The 16,173-nt window shown below is 35.2% G+C and overlaps 4 protein-coding genes and 1 non-coding gene across 7 annotated transcripts; 3 read left to right on the top strand and 2 right to left on the bottom strand.

Moving 5' to 3' along the window:
• Positions 1-163: 163 nt before the first annotated feature.
• Positions 164-2,834, top strand: LOC130961763 (riboflavin biosynthesis protein PYRD, chloroplastic-like). Its single transcript, XM_057887763.1, has 3 exons — positions 164-954; positions 1,298-1,596; positions 1,959-2,834. Exons 1-3 carry the CDS (start codon positions 538-540, stop codon positions 2,572-2,574), a joined length of 1,332 nt encoding a protein of 443 aa, XP_057743746.1. The 5' UTR covers positions 164-537; the 3' UTR covers positions 2,575-2,834.
• On the top strand, positions 323-396 carry TRNAV-CAC (transfer RNA valine (anticodon CAC)). Its single transcript has one exon. It is a non-coding gene; the product is annotated as a tRNA-Val (tRNA).
• Positions 2,835-3,133: 299 nt separating the features above from the next.
• On the bottom strand, positions 3,134-6,475 carry LOC130960618 (voltage-dependent chloride channel 1, chloroplastic-like). The gene is made up of 5 exons (XM_057886064.1): positions 5,671-6,475; positions 4,928-5,078; positions 4,415-4,582; positions 3,959-4,165; positions 3,134-3,614 (listed from the first exon to the last, which is right to left on the bottom strand). Exons 1-5 carry the CDS (start codon positions 6,204-6,206, stop codon positions 3,414-3,416), a joined length of 1,263 nt encoding a protein of 420 aa, XP_057742047.1. The 5' UTR covers positions 6,207-6,475; the 3' UTR covers positions 3,134-3,413.
• A 2,603-nt stretch (positions 6,476-9,078) lies between these two features.
• Positions 9,079-11,040, top strand: LOC130961711 (uncharacterized). The gene is made up of 2 exons (XM_057887697.1): positions 9,079-9,328; positions 10,648-11,040. The coding sequence occupies exons 1-2, from the start codon at positions 9,206-9,208 to the stop codon at positions 10,762-10,764; spliced, it is 240 nt and encodes a 79-aa protein (XP_057743680.1). The 5' UTR covers positions 9,079-9,205; the 3' UTR covers positions 10,765-11,040.
• Positions 11,041-11,292: 252 nt separating this feature from the next.
• LOC130961615 (serine/threonine-protein kinase BSK3-like) lies at positions 11,293-16,173 on the bottom strand. Of its 3 annotated transcripts, none has more exons than XM_057887583.1 (11): positions 15,614-16,173; positions 14,832-15,131; positions 14,511-14,731; positions 14,168-14,303; positions 13,654-13,787; positions 13,471-13,576; positions 13,243-13,328; positions 12,952-13,140; positions 12,688-12,843; positions 12,432-12,545; positions 11,293-11,994 (listed from the first exon to the last, which is right to left on the bottom strand). In XM_057887583.1, exons 2-11 carry the CDS (start codon positions 14,911-14,913, stop codon positions 11,740-11,742), a joined length of 1,479 nt encoding a protein of 492 aa, XP_057743566.1. In that variant the 5' UTR covers positions 14,914-15,131; positions 15,614-16,173; the 3' UTR covers positions 11,293-11,739. The 3 variants fall into 3 exon arrangements, with proteins under 3 accessions (XP_057743566.1, XP_057743565.1, XP_057743564.1); XM_057887582.1 differs by having other exon boundaries at positions 14,832-15,121; XM_057887581.1 differs by having other exon boundaries at positions 14,832-15,121; positions 15,743-16,173.

The raw sequence follows: 16,173 nt of genomic DNA, 5'->3' as shown, positions 1-16,173 counted from the left end.
TGCTCCCTAACATGATGTCCCATCAGCTTCTCTTGTGAACATGGACAACAGAAACGTGTTCAATGAAGAAGGTCTCCACATAATATCCACAGGTGTGGATATTTAATACCATCCACACCATAAAACTTGCCCAGAAGTAAATCTTCCAACACTAAACCTTATGCCTTAACTCAAATGAAACTGTTTCAAACTGACATCACATTACTTTCACTGTTGAAAAAACACAATTGCAGAATAGCTCATGAAAAATTGAAAATTTTCCATGATCTGTTGCCACTGAAACTGTGTCAAATAAGATCTTTGCAAATCATTAAACAAATTAGTCTGGGTGGTGTAGTTGGTTATCACGCTAGTCTCACACACTAGAGGTCCCCGGTTCGAACCCGGGCTCAGACAACCTTAAATTTTTAACCGATCTGTTCAATCGAGAATTGAGATTCTCTGTTATTCTTTCCTCTTGTTTTTGTTCTATTATTTATTTGTTTTTACTTTTAAGTTTTAATCCTACACTTTCTGCATCTTTCTGTCACCACAACAATGCAAGCACAACTCTTTTCACTCGCACACTGCACTCTACCTGTGTCCAGATTCCCAAACAATGCAACTCCTCCAAATTTTGCAACTTTTCAACAATCCCATCACTCCTCCAAGCTCAGTTTCAATGTGGGTCTCAATCATTTGCTTCAAAAATCTAATTTTTTGAGTCAAAGCGTACCTGGTTTGATGAGTAGCTATGATGGTTATGTGGGTGTAGTAGAAGAATGTGGTCCCTTTAACGGAGAAAGTGATGTTGGCGATTGTGATGATGGGTTTTACATAAGAAGGTGTGTTGAGCTTGCAAGAAAAGCTATTGGCTTCACAAGCCCCAATCCAATGGTGGGGTGTGTTATTGTGAAGGATGGGAAAATTGTTGGTCAAGGGTTCCACCCTAAAGCAGGTCAACCGCATGCTGAGGTATGAACCTTCTCAAAATTTTCTCTTTTATTTGTTTGAATGTAATATTACAATATTATTTGTAAATTTTTTTTGTGCATCTTTTGACAATGTATTGTATGTTAGATTCTCTATATGTTTTATTGCATTGGTATTTCAATCTAACATGTATAAGAATTAAGAAGCCTAATTTGAATTCAAATGATTTTCTTGTGAACATAAGAATATATTTGTATTTGTGACCATAGTTTTCATACAGTTATGATTAGAAAGAGAATTTGTAAATTTGTAACTCTTCATCAAGGTTTAGAAAGAGAATGCCTTTGATGATGATTATGCTGAGAAAGTAGATGTAAATTTTCAGGTGTTTGCCTTGAGAGATGCTGGCGATTTGGCGGAGAATGCCACGGCTTATGTGAGTTTAGAACCTTGTAATCATTTTGGAAGGACTCCACCTTGCACTGAAGCTTTAATCAAAGCCAAAGTGAAAAAAGTGGTGGTTGGGATGGTGGATCCAAATCCCCTTGTGGAATCCAAAGGGTTGGCTAGATTGAGAGATGCAGGTATTGAAGTTGTTGTCGGTGTAGAGGAAGAGTTATGCAAGAGCCTTAACGAGGCCTTTGTTCATCGCATGTTAACCGGAAAACCTCTCCTTACATTGAGGTAATTTAAATCCTCTTTTTGCTTATCATTAATGGTTTTGGTTCTGCTTTTGTAGAGTTGAATCTAATTAGAAATAATTCTGCAAAACAGATTATGATATAAAGTGATTTATATTTGGTAGTTTCTCTAAAAGCCATTCTAAAAAAAAATTGATTCCTTCAAAAATCAATTCTGGAAGCCATAGTTGATTTTGCAAAAATTGCAAAAATCGATTTTCCATCCTCCAGAATTGTTTCTAACCTGTCCAAACATGTTTCCAAACACACTCATTCAGGCACATTTGTTCTGTTGGTGCACATTGAAGTTTTGGTTTTAGCATATAATGATATATATTTCATAGCATTGCCTTTTCTGATTTGCAGATATTCTCTTTCTGTCAATGGGAATTTTTCAGACTTACTTGGGGATGGAGTTACAGAATGTGGTGGATACTATTCACGTTTATTGCAAGAATATGATGCAGTGATACTTTCCTCTTCCTTATTCAGTGGGAACAAATCAATACCTGCATCTCAAGAACCTGGAGCAAATCAGCCGCTCCGGATTGTAATACATAAGGATTCTAGTTCTTCAAATGAAATTCCACTTGCTGTCAATGAAGTTACTGATAAAGTTATAGTTTTTACTGATAATGGAACAGCAACCGCTCTAGAACTGGCCGAAAAAGGAATTGAAACCGTCATTTTGGATCAGATAAATCTAGATGTGATTCTGGACTATTGTAATCGACAAGGGATGTGCAGTGTTCTGTTAGATTTGAGGGGAAATTCCAGTGAGTTTGAAGAGCTTGTTAAGGAGGGAATTGAAAAGAAAATTATTAGTAAATTTGTGACAGAAATTTTGCCAATTTGGAATAGAGGTAGTGAGACAGATCCTCTAATACCGGTAAAAAGCTTGGATCAAGGAATCCAAGTGGAAAATTTAAAGTCCAAGTGTTCAGATCAAAATATGATAATTGAAGGACATTTTAAATTTTAAGTAATTGAGAATTCTGAATCAACTATTTTGATCAAAGTTTGGATGCCTATGAACTCTCCCCTATTTATTTGTTATGTATGATTTGATGTGAATAATTCAGGTACTTCATTTGAGTTACTTTCACATTGTTTCTGTGTAGCGTGTAAAATAGCCAATTATGTAATTTCAATGTTTTTTTCATGAACAATGATGATAGTGAAGATACATGGGAATAATACCACTATCAATGTTAATGCATGTACATAATTCTGTGCAATGAAGAGGGTTGCTTTGGCATTTCAGAATAGGGTTGCTTTGAGATATTTTTCAGAAAGTCGGGTCTTTAAGTTACGATATAGACCCCCCAAAAAATTACTTGTATATTACTAAAACACATTTAATGAGTATTTTAGTAACTTCCGCAAACAATTGTAAGACTACAGATAGTACAGCATTTCAAGGTTTACAAATCAAACAGAACCAACCTTGGAAAAAATGATCCTATCGTATCAAGTTGTAGTGATTCAACAATTGCTTATGTACAAGCCCCGAAAAAGTAAATGGCTATAAGTAACTGGTTTGTATAAATAATCAATATTCCATAAATACACTGAGAACCAAGTTATATGTACATGGATTATGATATATACAGAGTTGAAGAGCCACTTCATAAGTAGAATACATCATTAGAGAGCACAACTTTGCTCTATTTTCAAAATTTTGTAAGTATTGCATAACTAATGTGAGTAATTACAAAACATGAAGCATTCGTTAGCAATCAGCTTTGGCTTCCAAGTAGTGTATACAGAGGCACCTCATAAGCAAAAGTTGGAGAGATTCGTGGAAAGTTTCCCTTTAAACTAGGAATTAGGCCAGCCATTTGGTGAATGCTCCTTCGTGTGGCCGCTCTGGGAGTGCTTCTTTGCCTTCTTTTGCTTTGCAACAAGTTGAGTGTGGATTAAGTTTTCAGCTTCAATTGATTCTTGGATGTCGTTATGGGCCTTTTGGCACAGAGCATCAAGTGCAAGCATAGGAAATGGCTCCTCTATAAGAACTCCAACCTGCATTAATCATGAATCAATCCATCAATCACTTTTTAAGTTTGGATTTAGGGCAGTTCAAGAAAAATTGATTCAGCAATGTTTCTTTGGCAGCTGTATGCAAATTCAACTAGAATTGGTTAAGATTAAAGACTCTACATTTCTGGTTTTATACATGCAAAATTTAATCTAGAAAAATAAGTTGAAACAAACACACCCTTAAATTCACCTCGTGAATTACACATACAAGAAAAAATAAACAAATGTGAAATAGCCTTAGAGGTCAATTTTCTCTGAACTATACAAACTTGCAGAACAACATCATTTTGAAATATAAACTAGTCAAGGTAAAGGAAGGAAAATACTTCTTCAATACAGAACAAAGAAGCAGCACTAATGAAGGTAGCAGGAACCACCATCCAATGACAATCATCCCAAAGTATGATAGGGAGCGTTAAATGCCACAGGACAAGAAACCTTGACGTCAAGCGAGTATATGATAGTGGAATGGGAATACCCATAAGTTGTTCACAGATGCCAATCCCGTCTTGGAAACAAGAGATCTTTGATTCCTGTAAGGCAATAAGACAAGTGGCATACAAAATAAGAGATTGCTAGTGTGCCATGTACCATGATATAGGAAAGGTTAAACTCTCTAACGGAGAGGATGGTACACATCCAAAATATTGCCGCCTAATTACCAAGCGGTCACATAACTTGCTACTTCAATTTTTGACATTGGAAGTAAAATTTTTACAATTTTATCTTTGCATTCAACATCTACTTACTAAAAAAGGCCAACAATTCTGATAAATGCCTACCAATGCACTTCTTCTGGCATCCTCCAACTTTAGCAGATGAATGCTTTGAGATATGAAGTCAACAATGCACCGAGGTCTATGTTTCGAATTAATCACTATAGCTAGATCATCTACTTCTAGCACATGCTGAAGATCACTCCTAACATCTGAACCATACAACACATGACACTGCATTCAAATCATACACAATGTGAGTTTCCTGACCAGATCAATAATAAGCCAAAAATTAGTGGGAATTAAAAATATGGAGCTATTCTAGTATTCTGACCTCAAGCATCTAAAAACCCAAACCTACATGCCTTCAACAGAACCTCAAAAACTATCCTTTACATTACCATGGCAAACATCCCAACTTGACTGAAGCTCAACAAATGAAAAAACCATTTTGACCTCCACCAACTCACCACCAATCTTACCAACACAACTAACAAACCTCACAGACCACCATCACAATAGTAATTAAGTGTAATCCAAACTTGATGAAAACCCAACTAAGACAAAGACGGTTCCAACCTTAAGCACAACAGGAAATGCCATGATGTACTGCAAAAGTGCCTTCTTGAGAGGCAAATCCGAAGGACTCTCAACAACAGCCATAACCTGCGTAGCAAAATCGTGTGCCCCAGCAATGACCTTGGTCCATGCCTTCTTCCCCTCCACAAATCTGTACTCAGGAATGAAACGCACATAAACTTGCAGTTAGTTGCATCAGTTGTTCCATAATCACTGCTATAGTAGATTGTGTTGAATGACAGAGTATATAATATATACCACACAATTCAGAGAATGAAAAGAATACTATACAACAATAATTTGTGCATGTAATTATTTGGCAAAATCACCATGTGCCATTCAAGTTAAACCTCAAAGGGGCAAGCATATCCCTCCATTTTACTCCATCCAACAACCACCTTTAGCCAGAACTTTTTTGTCCCAATTTATTCAAATCAAATTTGTTCATGCAAGTTAACCCTTAGACTATTCCATTTGACAACCAAAACAACCATGGTGTTTTTCACAGAAACACTGAAATCTCCTCCTTTTTCTCCCCTTGTTTTTTACGGTTATAGTAGCATTGCTTTCCGAAAATTGAAATTCAACAACTAAAGAGTTATCCCACTTGACGAAATCAGCTACAGAATCCAACGATACAATATCATAAATCAAGTAATTTTCACTTGAGTGAACAATTCTACTACGAAGCGGGAAAGTATAATTTTTTCTTTCACACCATTATCTGAAATCTGAGTAGCAACCTTGCGTATGAAGCCTCGGTTCGGAAAACGAGGAGGAGGGCCAGGGCGGGTGCGGTGAGCTGGTAAGGCAGAGAAGAAGCCCTGAGAACCGGGAAATACTCCGGCAGCAGGAAGTGTGCGGAGACGGCGGAGTTGTAGGCGGCGATAGCGGCGGCGAAGGTTGTGAATGCGAGGACTGGAGGGAGCAAGGAGAGGACGACACGGGAGGAGAGGGTCGAGAGGAGGTGGCGGAGGTGGCGGAGGGAGGAGCGGTGCTGGAGCCACTCAGTGTGGGTGTAGAGTCCCCTCTTCCTCTGCATGCCACGCTCTTTGACGGCGTCGGCCCAGTCCGGCAGCGAGAGGAAAATTGAAGTTAGGGTTTGTGAAAAAGGAGGATCCTTTGATGGGTCTTGTGATTGGTTTTTGAGAGAAGAAGTTATGGTGAGGTTGAAGGAGAGAGGTTTGGGGTTGTGCTGGTTGAGGTGGTTGCATTTTGGGGTGAATTGGGAATAAAATTTGGTAGTAGTGGTGGTGGGTTTTGTGTGGTATTGGTACATTGGAAATGGAGGAGGAAGAAGAAGATTGATGAAGGGTGGGACTATGTGAGCATGTTATGTTTGTGTTAATGCCTCAATGGTTTGTGTGAATGTGTTTCTGTATTTCGTCTCCAAAGACACAGCATAGTTTGGTTTGGTTTGATGAAGAACGGTGTGAGAGTGAAGAGTAGGTAGTTACTGTTGGTTACTGGTTTCAGTAGCTAGGTGTGTGTGAAATAGAGAGAGGATGGGGGTAGTTTGGTTTGAGAGGCTATTAATTGCTATGGAACACACATGTCATTTCTCTTGAGAAACTTATAGCGTCTTTATTAATAGATAATTATAGTGTTACATATTCCAAGTGTGACTCATATGTTAGTGCGCTAATATGTTTTTAAAGCAAAACACTAATTTAATAAGCAGAAAGAAATCAATAACATGGAATCAATTTCTTTTGAGGGTATCCATGTGTTGAAATGGTGGTGTAAAATTAAGGGTGAATGCGGATAGGATCGGATTAGATATAGTCAAAATTTCGATCCGATTCGCACTAATATCCGCAGTCCGCACATTTATGGATCGAATCAGATATTGGATATATCCGCAAAATTTAAAAATATTTTTAAAATCTTATCTTTATTAAAAAAATATCAAAAAATTTATTATTTTTATTTTTTTAAATATATTTACTTTTAAAATAATATTAAACATATTTTTCTTAAATAATAAATTAAAATAATATAACATAATTATTAATTGAAATAAAATATAAAAAAATATTTACTTATTTATTTCTTTATTTTTGCGGATACACGAATATGCAGATACCAATACAAAATTCGCAATCCAATCCGATTAGTGTGCAGATCTGATGCGTTAACCTTGCGGATCAGATCAATATCCATAGTTTTCAGATCGAATTCGGATAAATACTGCGGAGATAATCGAATCCGATTCATCAACACCACTATGTAAAATTATAGGGAAGTAAGTAGAGTTCAAAAATCAAAAGAATTTAATAGACTTCTATTATATACTTGCCAATTTCATGAAGTAAACTAGTAAAGTGGTCTACGTAAAATAGATCCCATTCTATTCCATCAAAGCTCTCCTATTTTATTCCATCTAATTCTAATTTGGGATGTATAAGACGAAGTGAAGACCATATATTACTCAAACAATGTGATAAAATTATAACCCAATTTAGTTGGACTCCATCCCATCCTCTTAAGATAATTTATTTTACTTAAATTTTTTGGAAAAAAATTTATTTTATATTTCAACTACTTCTAAGCATACATTTTAACAAATATATTCTAAACTAATTTTTTTTTTTAGGTAACACTAGTCAACTCTTTTAAAATTATTTTATTTATTTTAAATTTTAAATTTTAAACTATAAATTTTTAATCTTTTATTATAAATTATAAACATTAAACTCTCAAATTAATTAATTAATATTCAATGACTAGAAATTAATTACTAATACTTTCTCTTGTAATATAATAAAGTCACCAAAGCAACTATAATATAAGTAAACGGTAAATAAAATTCAATAATTCCATTAAAAAGTTTTAAATCCAAAAGATACATAAAACAAAAAGAGAAATTCTCCATATACAAGCATTTTTTTATACAAGTCTTTACAAGTTATTATATTAACGCGCTTGAACGTTACTGCACGTTCTTCTTCTTCTTCCTCTTCTTCTTTTTTTTTCGTTTCTTACTTTCTCTTTCTCCTTCTTCAACCGTTACTGCACAATTTCACTGCATCGTCTTCTTCTTCTTGCTGCACATTCTTCTTCCTCTTCCTCCTCTTCTTCTTCTTCTTTTCTTTCGTTTTTTGCCTTCTCTTTCTCCTTCTTCATTTACGTGCTTTTCTCTTTGTTTTCTTTTTTCGTTATTCTTGATTTCCATTATTTTTTGATATCAAGCTCTGAAATCATTTTTGAAGAAGAAGAAGCAGCAGAATATGAGGAGGAGAAAGAGAAAGAGTTCTGAATTATGCATAAAGTGTCCTTTGGGTGTATTTTCTATAATCGTTTGGGTGTATTTTCTGTAATCGTTTGGGTGTATTTCTGAAGTTTCATTATTTTCAAAACGATTTCAAAGCTTGATTTCAGAAACCATGAAAATCGAAAAAAAAAAGAAGTAAGAATACCAGTAATAAACGAGTAAAACAACTAATGAAAAGGCAAAGAGAATAACGAAGAAATATCGTTTGGGTGTATTTTCTATAATCGTTTGGGTGTATTTCTGAAGTTCTATTATTTTCAAAACGATTTCAAAGTTTGATTTCAGAAACCATGAAAATCGAAAAAAAAGAAGCAAGAATACCAGTAATAAATGCAAGTAAAACAACTAATGAAAAGGCAAAGAGAATAACGAAGAAATATCGTTTGGGTGTATTTTCTATAATCGTTTGGGTGTATTTCTGAAGTTTCATTATCTTCAAAACGATTTCAAAACTTGATTTCAGAAACCATGAAAATCGAAAAAAAACGAAGCAAATAAAACAACAATGAAAAGGCAAAGAGAATAACGAAGAAATACATGGAGGAGGAGGAAGAAGAAGAAGAAGGAGAAGAAGAGGAAGAGGAAGAGGAAGAGGAAGATGAGTTGTTCATAATCCACGGTGAGTGAAGAAGAAGAAGAAGAAGAAGAAGAAGAAGAGTTGTTCATAATTCACGGTGAGTGAAGAAGAAGAAGAGAAAGAGGAAGAGGAAGAGGAAGAGGAGTTGTTCATAATTCACGGTGAGTGTAGCGCTTTGGAAATTAAATAACGCATTAAAAGACTCTAATGTGTAGCAACTTGTAAAACTTGTAAGTCAAAAAGACTTGTATGTGTAGCAAGCCTCAAACAAAAAGTAATTAAATAAATATATTATCTTCTTTATTTTTACTTTGATAGTGCCGAACCTGGAACACAGAGTTTGAAGCTTGAAGCTTGGAGCTTGAAGCTTGAAGTTAGAGAGAAGCGAAGAAGATAATCGCATTGGATCTGATCAAATTGAAGAAAAATGAGTTTGTTGAGTCCAAAAACAGAGAAGCTGGTGAAAAGGGTAACCATTGTTGCAACCGTCACCGCTTCCTATTTTCTCTTGACCGCTGATTATGGCCCTCAGCCCAACGCTCTCGACCCTGTCTGTAATCTCTCTTTTTCTCTCAGTCAAAAGCTTTAATCTTTACCCTTTTCTTCTTTATTGTTATTATTATTGGATACATGTTCTAGTTTTTCCCAAATTCTCAGTTGATTTTCTGGTTTATGGGCTATTACTTATTAGTTGCAAGTTTCATGGCTGCAATTTGGAATTTTTTTTGTCTCAAACAAAGGTCAAGTTAGCTCATCTAATTTGGTGTTGGTTATACCTATTGGATGAATGCTGTTTTCAATTTGAAACTTTATTCAGAATCTACTGGTGAATTGGGGGTTGGACCACCATGATTATTCTACTGGTGCATGGTTCCCTTCTCAAAAACTATTCAAATAATCAAATATCAATACTTTCATTTTTGCAAGTACATGTAATTGCTTGTGGATAAGCTGTAAAATGTTGCACTAATAACTAACTTTGTATATTAGAAACTATGGCCTTGCAATAGAGATAAGTATGTGCCTTTTGTAGTTAGAATGCTGTTTCTAGAACCTCTTTTCTGGTTGTACTCTGAAAATTAATTTCCTCATTTGAGTTCACCTTCTCAAGTATCACTGAATAAACCTTGTTAATAGAGTGCATAGTTTGAGCCCTTGATGCTTATGTGCTTCACTGGCAGGAGTGCCTGAATGTCAATACATCACTACTACCATTGGATTCTCAAAACCCAAAAGCTTCAGAAAATATTTGATTTACAGTTTTATTAAGAGCATCTGTTAGTCTTATTATTTAAGTTTATGTCATCTTCTCCATACTAGATTCTGCCTCACAATTATATTTGTTCTTAGTCTTACCTGTTACTTGTCTTGTCATACCCAAAAGAGTTCAGCAATCTCATCTCTACTACACTTATTTGTTTGGTAGAGGTGTAAAAATGGGATGAAGTTTTCATGGATGAATTCGATACATGAAAGTGTCCACCTGAATTTTATTCCCCAACCAAACCTATTCTTATTAGTAATTCACTAGTCAACATTCACTATCATAGTCCATAGATATGTCTATATAAAACGTTTGACGCATCTACAACAGAAGAATAACTTGTTTTCAATGTATATTACTTGTTTTCAAGTTATAATATCAGGGCACCAAAGTTAGTTAGAAGAGATAGTTGTCTATAAATAGAGAGAGAGAGAGAGAGAGAGAGAGAGAGAGAGGGGGGGGAGTTAGAGAGTTAGAGATTGAATGAGAATACTTTGTTTTATTTTATTTAGTTTTAAGTCTTTTTGACAACTTGAAGATGATTTAATTGAAATGCTAATTCCTAAGGATTATTTCCCTCTGATGGAATGGTTTCTTAATGGCAGGTTAAGAAGCAAATACTTTCAGCTCAGAGTACTGTGAAGGAGTACATTTTCGGATCAAAAAGAGAGTCTCAAGAAAATAACCTGGCGAAATTGGACAGCGGCAAGGAGAATCCATGAACTTATCTTGATACTATGATCATAAACATTTGATTCATCTTGATGAGTGAAGGTTTTCTTTTTAGCCATTTGCATATGTGAATTAATGTTGTCTAATAGAATGGTTTAATGACAAGAAATGTTTGTTATACTCATTTTACATGTGAAAGTGTGCCGACTCAAGTTCAGTACCAATGGCATAAATGACAGAGTAGCATCATTGTCAGTTTTTCCATTGCTATACTCTTCCCAACGTCCATTTTCTTACTTTAATTATGTATTGATGTGTTTCGTTTATCTTTTGTTAACTTTCCTCCCCTTTTATTTGGATCCTGTGGCCTATCATATATATGTTTTATGCTCTTTACTCTTACTTTTTCTCTACAACCAACATATTATTATTTTCTCTCCAATTTCCTTTCATCAAGTAAAAGATAAGAAAAAATATTTTTACTTTCTTCATCCAAGTAACGACATCATAGGTATTTTTCTTCCCATTTTTCACTTCTCATCCAACTCTTTTTTTTTTTTTTTTATTCAATCAAAAGCATTGATGTCACAAGATTCAAGGCACCAACAAATGAACACAATATCTTGGCATTCCAACAAAAAAATAATGAAAATACAAGGCCATGATCAACAAAGCTATTCACTTTTCACACTTTCAACCTTTTATAAAATGAAAAAAAATGAAAAATTTTGCCAGAAGTAAGGAGCCATGCTTTAATGAATCAAATCATAAACTAAATTGAACATCCTAACCAACCCAACAAAAAAGGGGGAAGGGGTGTGTCATAACCAACACTCATCCAATCCAATCACTGTTCCTTGAAGTAGTAGTCTTAAAAAACACATTCAACTTTGTTGTTGTGGATCTATGGTGTAATTCAAAGATGAAATCTTTGGAATAATTAATCTTGTGGGGGTGGTGGTTGTCATCATCATCATGCAGAACATAAATCAGCAAGAAAGGTTTGTCTCTGTACAAAGCCTTATTCACTTTTGTTTAGCATTTGAACTCCTCTTAGCTTCAAGTGTTGTAGCTTCTTTGATTGCTACTTGTGCTTCATTCTCCATTCCAAGTCCTCCAAGTGCAACAGATTCAAGATAAAATGCAATGTGCCATACAGGAGAAATCACTCTTGTTTGCACTGCATCATTCAGTGCTTCCTGATACATGTCGCTAATAAGATAACACAGACTGCGTCGTGCATAGACTGTAGGAGAAACCATCGTTCCGGCATCAATGAACTGTGTATAATACAATTATGTCACATTTAGATAAATATTGTAGTCCGATTAAACAGCTAAAAAGAATGGATTCAGAAATTCTACCAAAACTATTCCAAAATATTGATGTGAAACTCTAGTTACCAGAAAGCGGGTACAAGAACAGGTATGCGACTTGTTTCAGTACTAAATTCGATACCTTTTGTGATTAAACTATATTTTATAGAGAATTTGGTAAGCAGTGTAGGAAATGGGGAATTCAGTAAATGTACACATGCAAATAAGAGAGAACCATGGTAACTATGCTCTAGCTAGAAATCTCAAGCATTACTCACAAACATGAAACTTTCATGCTAACTATGAAGGATTAGGATCCAGTTACCTTCCAATTCAGTAAAAAGTAGTGATCTGTATAACATACAAGTGCATGTAAAGCATTAAGAGAGCATAAAAACTACCTGCGTGTAGCATTCAATGGCTAGTTTAAAATCTTTCTGCCGGAAAGCAACGTCGCCCTTTTTCTTACAATTCAATGTCTCCTGCATTTGATCAGTCCACATCTGGAATGATAACTGCAGTATCCAAATAGAGAAAAGCAAACACAAAAGTAAGCATCTTGTCCACTTGAGCATATAAAATGTATATTACATAAATCTTGTAAAAAATTTTAAAAGGAATATAGCAATTAATTAAAATAAAATATAGATAAAGAACCTCATTTGCCACTCCTTCATCATCTTTATAGCCAAGTTTTTCCAGAACTTCATGTATGGCAGTCAAGTCCTTTCTTGCACATGCTTCACCAAGTGGAGACAATGAAGCAAAAGTAGCAGCACTATGTGGAATTCCCATCAAGACATCTGAAGGAACCTATAAAGAAAAGATGAGATCTAAATTTTGTTATGAGAAAATAGTAAGGAGTTGTGATATGTTTGTCATTTCAGCATGTTTTATGTGAACATACACTAATAAACAAACCTCTGTTTCCTTTTGAAGAGGAGCCAGTGCAGCCACTAACGATTTCGGATTAGGCCGTTCTCGAGGTTCGTACTGTAAACACCGTGATGCTAACCGCACCAACTCAGTCCCATCATCATCAGAAAATTGCCCTTCCAAACAAGAATCTGTTAGCATCTGAAGATTTCTGTCCCGAATCAAATCAAGGGCCTGCACAAAATTTTACAATACTTATATATGTATGTGTATTAATAATAGTACACAAACATGTTATGTCTTTGTTAGGGAATTCAGGCTGAAGGAATAACTTACATGACTTGGGGGGATATGCTTCCCACTAAGAAGGTCCAGCAAAAGAGTGCCAAAGCTATAAATCACACTTTCCGGTGTTACTCTCCCTATGGAACAAAGAGATATATGAAATATTGCATCACTCAGATCTTGCAAAATATAACTGGTTGTAAATTTAAAATGCAATACAGATTTTCAACTATGCTGAGTTTGAAGCATTAATAGGCCAGACTAAACAACATTTCGTACCAGTTCTGAGATACTCCGGAGGGGTAAATGCCAAATTTGTGCTGTAACTTTTCCCATCCCTACTATTTTTCATGAGGCCGAAACTCGAAAGCCTAGGATTACCATCCTGAAAGTTTCGAACATTTTTATCTCAATCTAATTATGTTAGACACATATAAAATAGGCAAGGCACATAAAGCTTACCTCATCAAATAGAACCCGATATGCATTAAGGTCGTGATAGAGTGCTCGCCCTTTACTTGTACAGTACTCTAGAGCTTGTGCAAGATGTAGAACAACTCTTAGCCGCATTGCCCATTTCATGGGTTGTGTTTCCCCTGGTTTAGACACAAGAAATAAGACAACTCTTAAGTCGAATATATTCATGGCTCCATTTCTAATGTCATTTGAATTGTATAACAAAAATACTCGCATGTTCTTCGAGCACATTTAATGTGTGCTCAAGAACATTCCTAGCCACTCATTCTTGATGTTTACAGAACTTTTAAACATTATAACTAAAAATAAACTGCACCCATTGGTATCATGTAAATTCCAAATGGAAAATGGTTAGTAAAATGGTGGCTTAGGCACTAATCCTACATCTAGCACCACCAACAAAACCTTAAACTAAATAAATAAATCATAAATTCAAGATATAGTAATAATATTTTCAAATATGACAAGGAGAAAATATATGCATGGAAGGATTGCTTACAATGGAAAAGGTGCTTTGCAAGTGTTTCATTGGGCATATATTCGGCCACAAGCAACCTTTCATCTCCTTCACAACAACAACCAAGCAAATTTGCTAGTCTCTGGTTCCGAAGCTGACCAACCGATCTTGCTTCCTCCTACAGTTGTTGCAAAAACTTGTTTTGAGTAGGTTAAAACAAAAGGGCAAAAAGAAGGTCTATCATCACAACTTGATGGACATTAGCTTCACATAAAAGATGAAGCTGAAAGATGTTATTAATTATTATCTAGCCTTATACAGTCTTAGATCATCAACATGATAATTGAAAACTAAGTTGTGTAAGAAGTCATGGGGGAAAACTTACCAAAAACTGCCGAGAATCAGGCCAAGCATTTCTGTTGAATCGTTTAACGGCAATCCTCATTTGATTCTCCAGCTTCCCTTTATAAACAACATTTGGTGCCTTCTCTCCATGTTCGGATACAATATTCTCAACAGCAAAACCAGAGGTAGCATTCTTAAGTTGCTCTAGAGAAAATTCACAGAACATAGGCCAGTTACTGACCTCACTTGTGTCCTCATTTTCTGGAACAAAAATCAAATAAACATCCATCATAAATCAGAACTTCTTGTCACACAACCAGAACAACACAATCCACTATGGTTATAGTATGATTTTACCCACCGGCATCTGGAGTTTCAGGAACAGATGCCTTAACTTGTGAATTCATACAACATGGAAAGAATCTGGAGCACTGAATCCCCATTCTGAGATGCACAAGTCAACCTTGAATTAACAAAAGCTTCTTCCACTTTCAATAATGTGCCTTTTCCAAATGTGTCTAAAAATAGCAAGTCCCCTTCACTCCACCAGAAGTCTAACAAAACCTTATTCGCTGCCTCGAGATACTTCAATCATGGTCTTTAACTTGTTTTTCCTAATCTCATGTAGTAAGATGTTGGAGCTAGAACTGTCTGCAAATCACTTTAAAAGCTCAGTGTAAGTAGAAAGGTAAAAGGGTATACCAAACAACAATTTTTTTTGTTTTTCTCTCAATACAAACTATGACCCAATGTGATCCTCAATTTAGTACCAAGACATACAACAGAATATTCTGTCATGCCACTAACTTCATGAACATTTTGTAGGATCAAGTAAGCACAGAAAATATAATTAACCACCAAATAAAATTCCATCAAATCTAAGGCTACTTCATTAAATCAAAAGGACTTTTGGTAGGTGATCTCACATTCTCTCATAACCAAAACTAATAACACCAGCAACCTCAGTTTTTGCATTTAAAGCTAATAAAACATGAGAGACAAACATCACACATGAATATGTAACTTCATTAATCCAAAAATGGTTTAAATAAAAGTTAAAACACAAACACGCATATGCTGAATACCTCACTTTTTCATAACCATATAAAATAATACTCTACATACTACTATCTTAGCATCTACCTTCTTATCTGGTTTCAGAGTCAACTCAGTTACTCAACAACCCCAGAAATGCAACTCAAGTCAAGTCTTCAACATATAAATATACATACACACAGTACTTTTTCATCCTACTTCAAAAAGCTACTTAACCTTTAAGCTTCTTCTAAGTTGAACCACCTTGAGCTGGAAAGAAAAAAGGAAAATGTTGCTCCTTTTTTTCTCTTTCTCTTATTTTTCTTTGTTGATCAAAGTCAACAGCTTTTACAAGATCCACATTTTGGAAACAAGGACCCTCGTTTTGCAAATTGAAAAGTGTAAGCCTTTTCCTGGATCCAAACAAACCCCAATAACCATTTCTCCTCATAAACTCAGCATTTTCCCGAAATCACCACTTCTTAGTTCCAACTTCCAAACAGATCAAGTAAAAACATTAAACCCCAAAAATGAAAATTTGCTTTTTCTTTTTAATGAGCAAAATCAAATGAGAAATGGAAAAATATTGGCAGCTAGTTGGGAACTCGAAGCTGAACTGAAAGATCTGAGGGTTGTGTGTGAAGAGCAGAAGAAAAAGAAAGATGGTG

The sequence above is a fragment of the Arachis stenosperma genome, chromosome 2 (assembly GCF_014773155.1).
Source record: "Arachis stenosperma cultivar V10309 chromosome 2, arast.V10309.gnm1.PFL2, whole genome shotgun sequence".
In the NCBI taxonomy this organism is placed as follows: domain Eukaryota; kingdom Viridiplantae; phylum Streptophyta; class Magnoliopsida; order Fabales; family Fabaceae; genus Arachis; species Arachis stenosperma.
The sequence above is the reverse complement of the archived record's forward strand: the minus strand, read 5'-3'. Positions and strand labels throughout refer to the sequence as shown.

Coding starts and splice junctions, on each gene's coding strand:
- LOC130960618 (XM_057886064.1), bottom strand. CDS start 6,206: ATGTACCAATACCACACAAAACCCACCACCACTACTACCAAATTTTAT. Junction 4,166..4,414: donor ATGCCAGAAGAAGTGCATTG/GTAGGCATTTAT, acceptor ATTGCCTTACAG/GAATCAAAGATCTCTTGTTT. Junction 3,615..3,958: donor CTTTGTTCTGTATTGAAGAA/GTATTTTCCTTC, acceptor TGATTAATGCAG/GTTGGAGTTCTTATAGAGGA.
- LOC130961711 (XM_057887697.1), top strand. CDS start 9,206: ATGAGTTTGTTGAGTCCAAAAACAGAGAAGCTGGTGAAAAGGGTAACC. Junction 9,329..10,647: donor AGCCCAACGCTCTCGACCCT/GTCTGTAATCTC, acceptor TCTTAATGGCAG/GTTAAGAAGCAAATACTTTC.
- LOC130961615 (XM_057887583.1), bottom strand. CDS start 14,913: ATGGGGATTCAGTGCTCCAGATTCTTTCCATGTTGTATGAATTCACAA. Junction 14,304..14,510: donor CTGATTCTCGGCAGTTTTTG/GTAAGTTTTCCC, acceptor CAACAACTGTAG/GAGGAAGCAAGATCGGTTGG. Junction 11,995..12,431: donor CCATTGAATGCTACACGCAG/GTAGTTTTTATG, acceptor TATTATACACAG/TTCATTGATGCCGGAACGAT.
- LOC130961763 (XM_057887763.1), top strand. CDS start 538: ATGCAAGCACAACTCTTTTCACTCGCACACTGCACTCTACCTGTGTCC. Junction 955..1,297: donor CAGGTCAACCGCATGCTGAG/GTATGAACCTTC, acceptor GTAAATTTTCAG/GTGTTTGCCTTGAGAGATGC. Junction 1,597..1,958: donor AAACCTCTCCTTACATTGAG/GTAATTTAAATC, acceptor TCTGATTTGCAG/ATATTCTCTTTCTGTCAATG.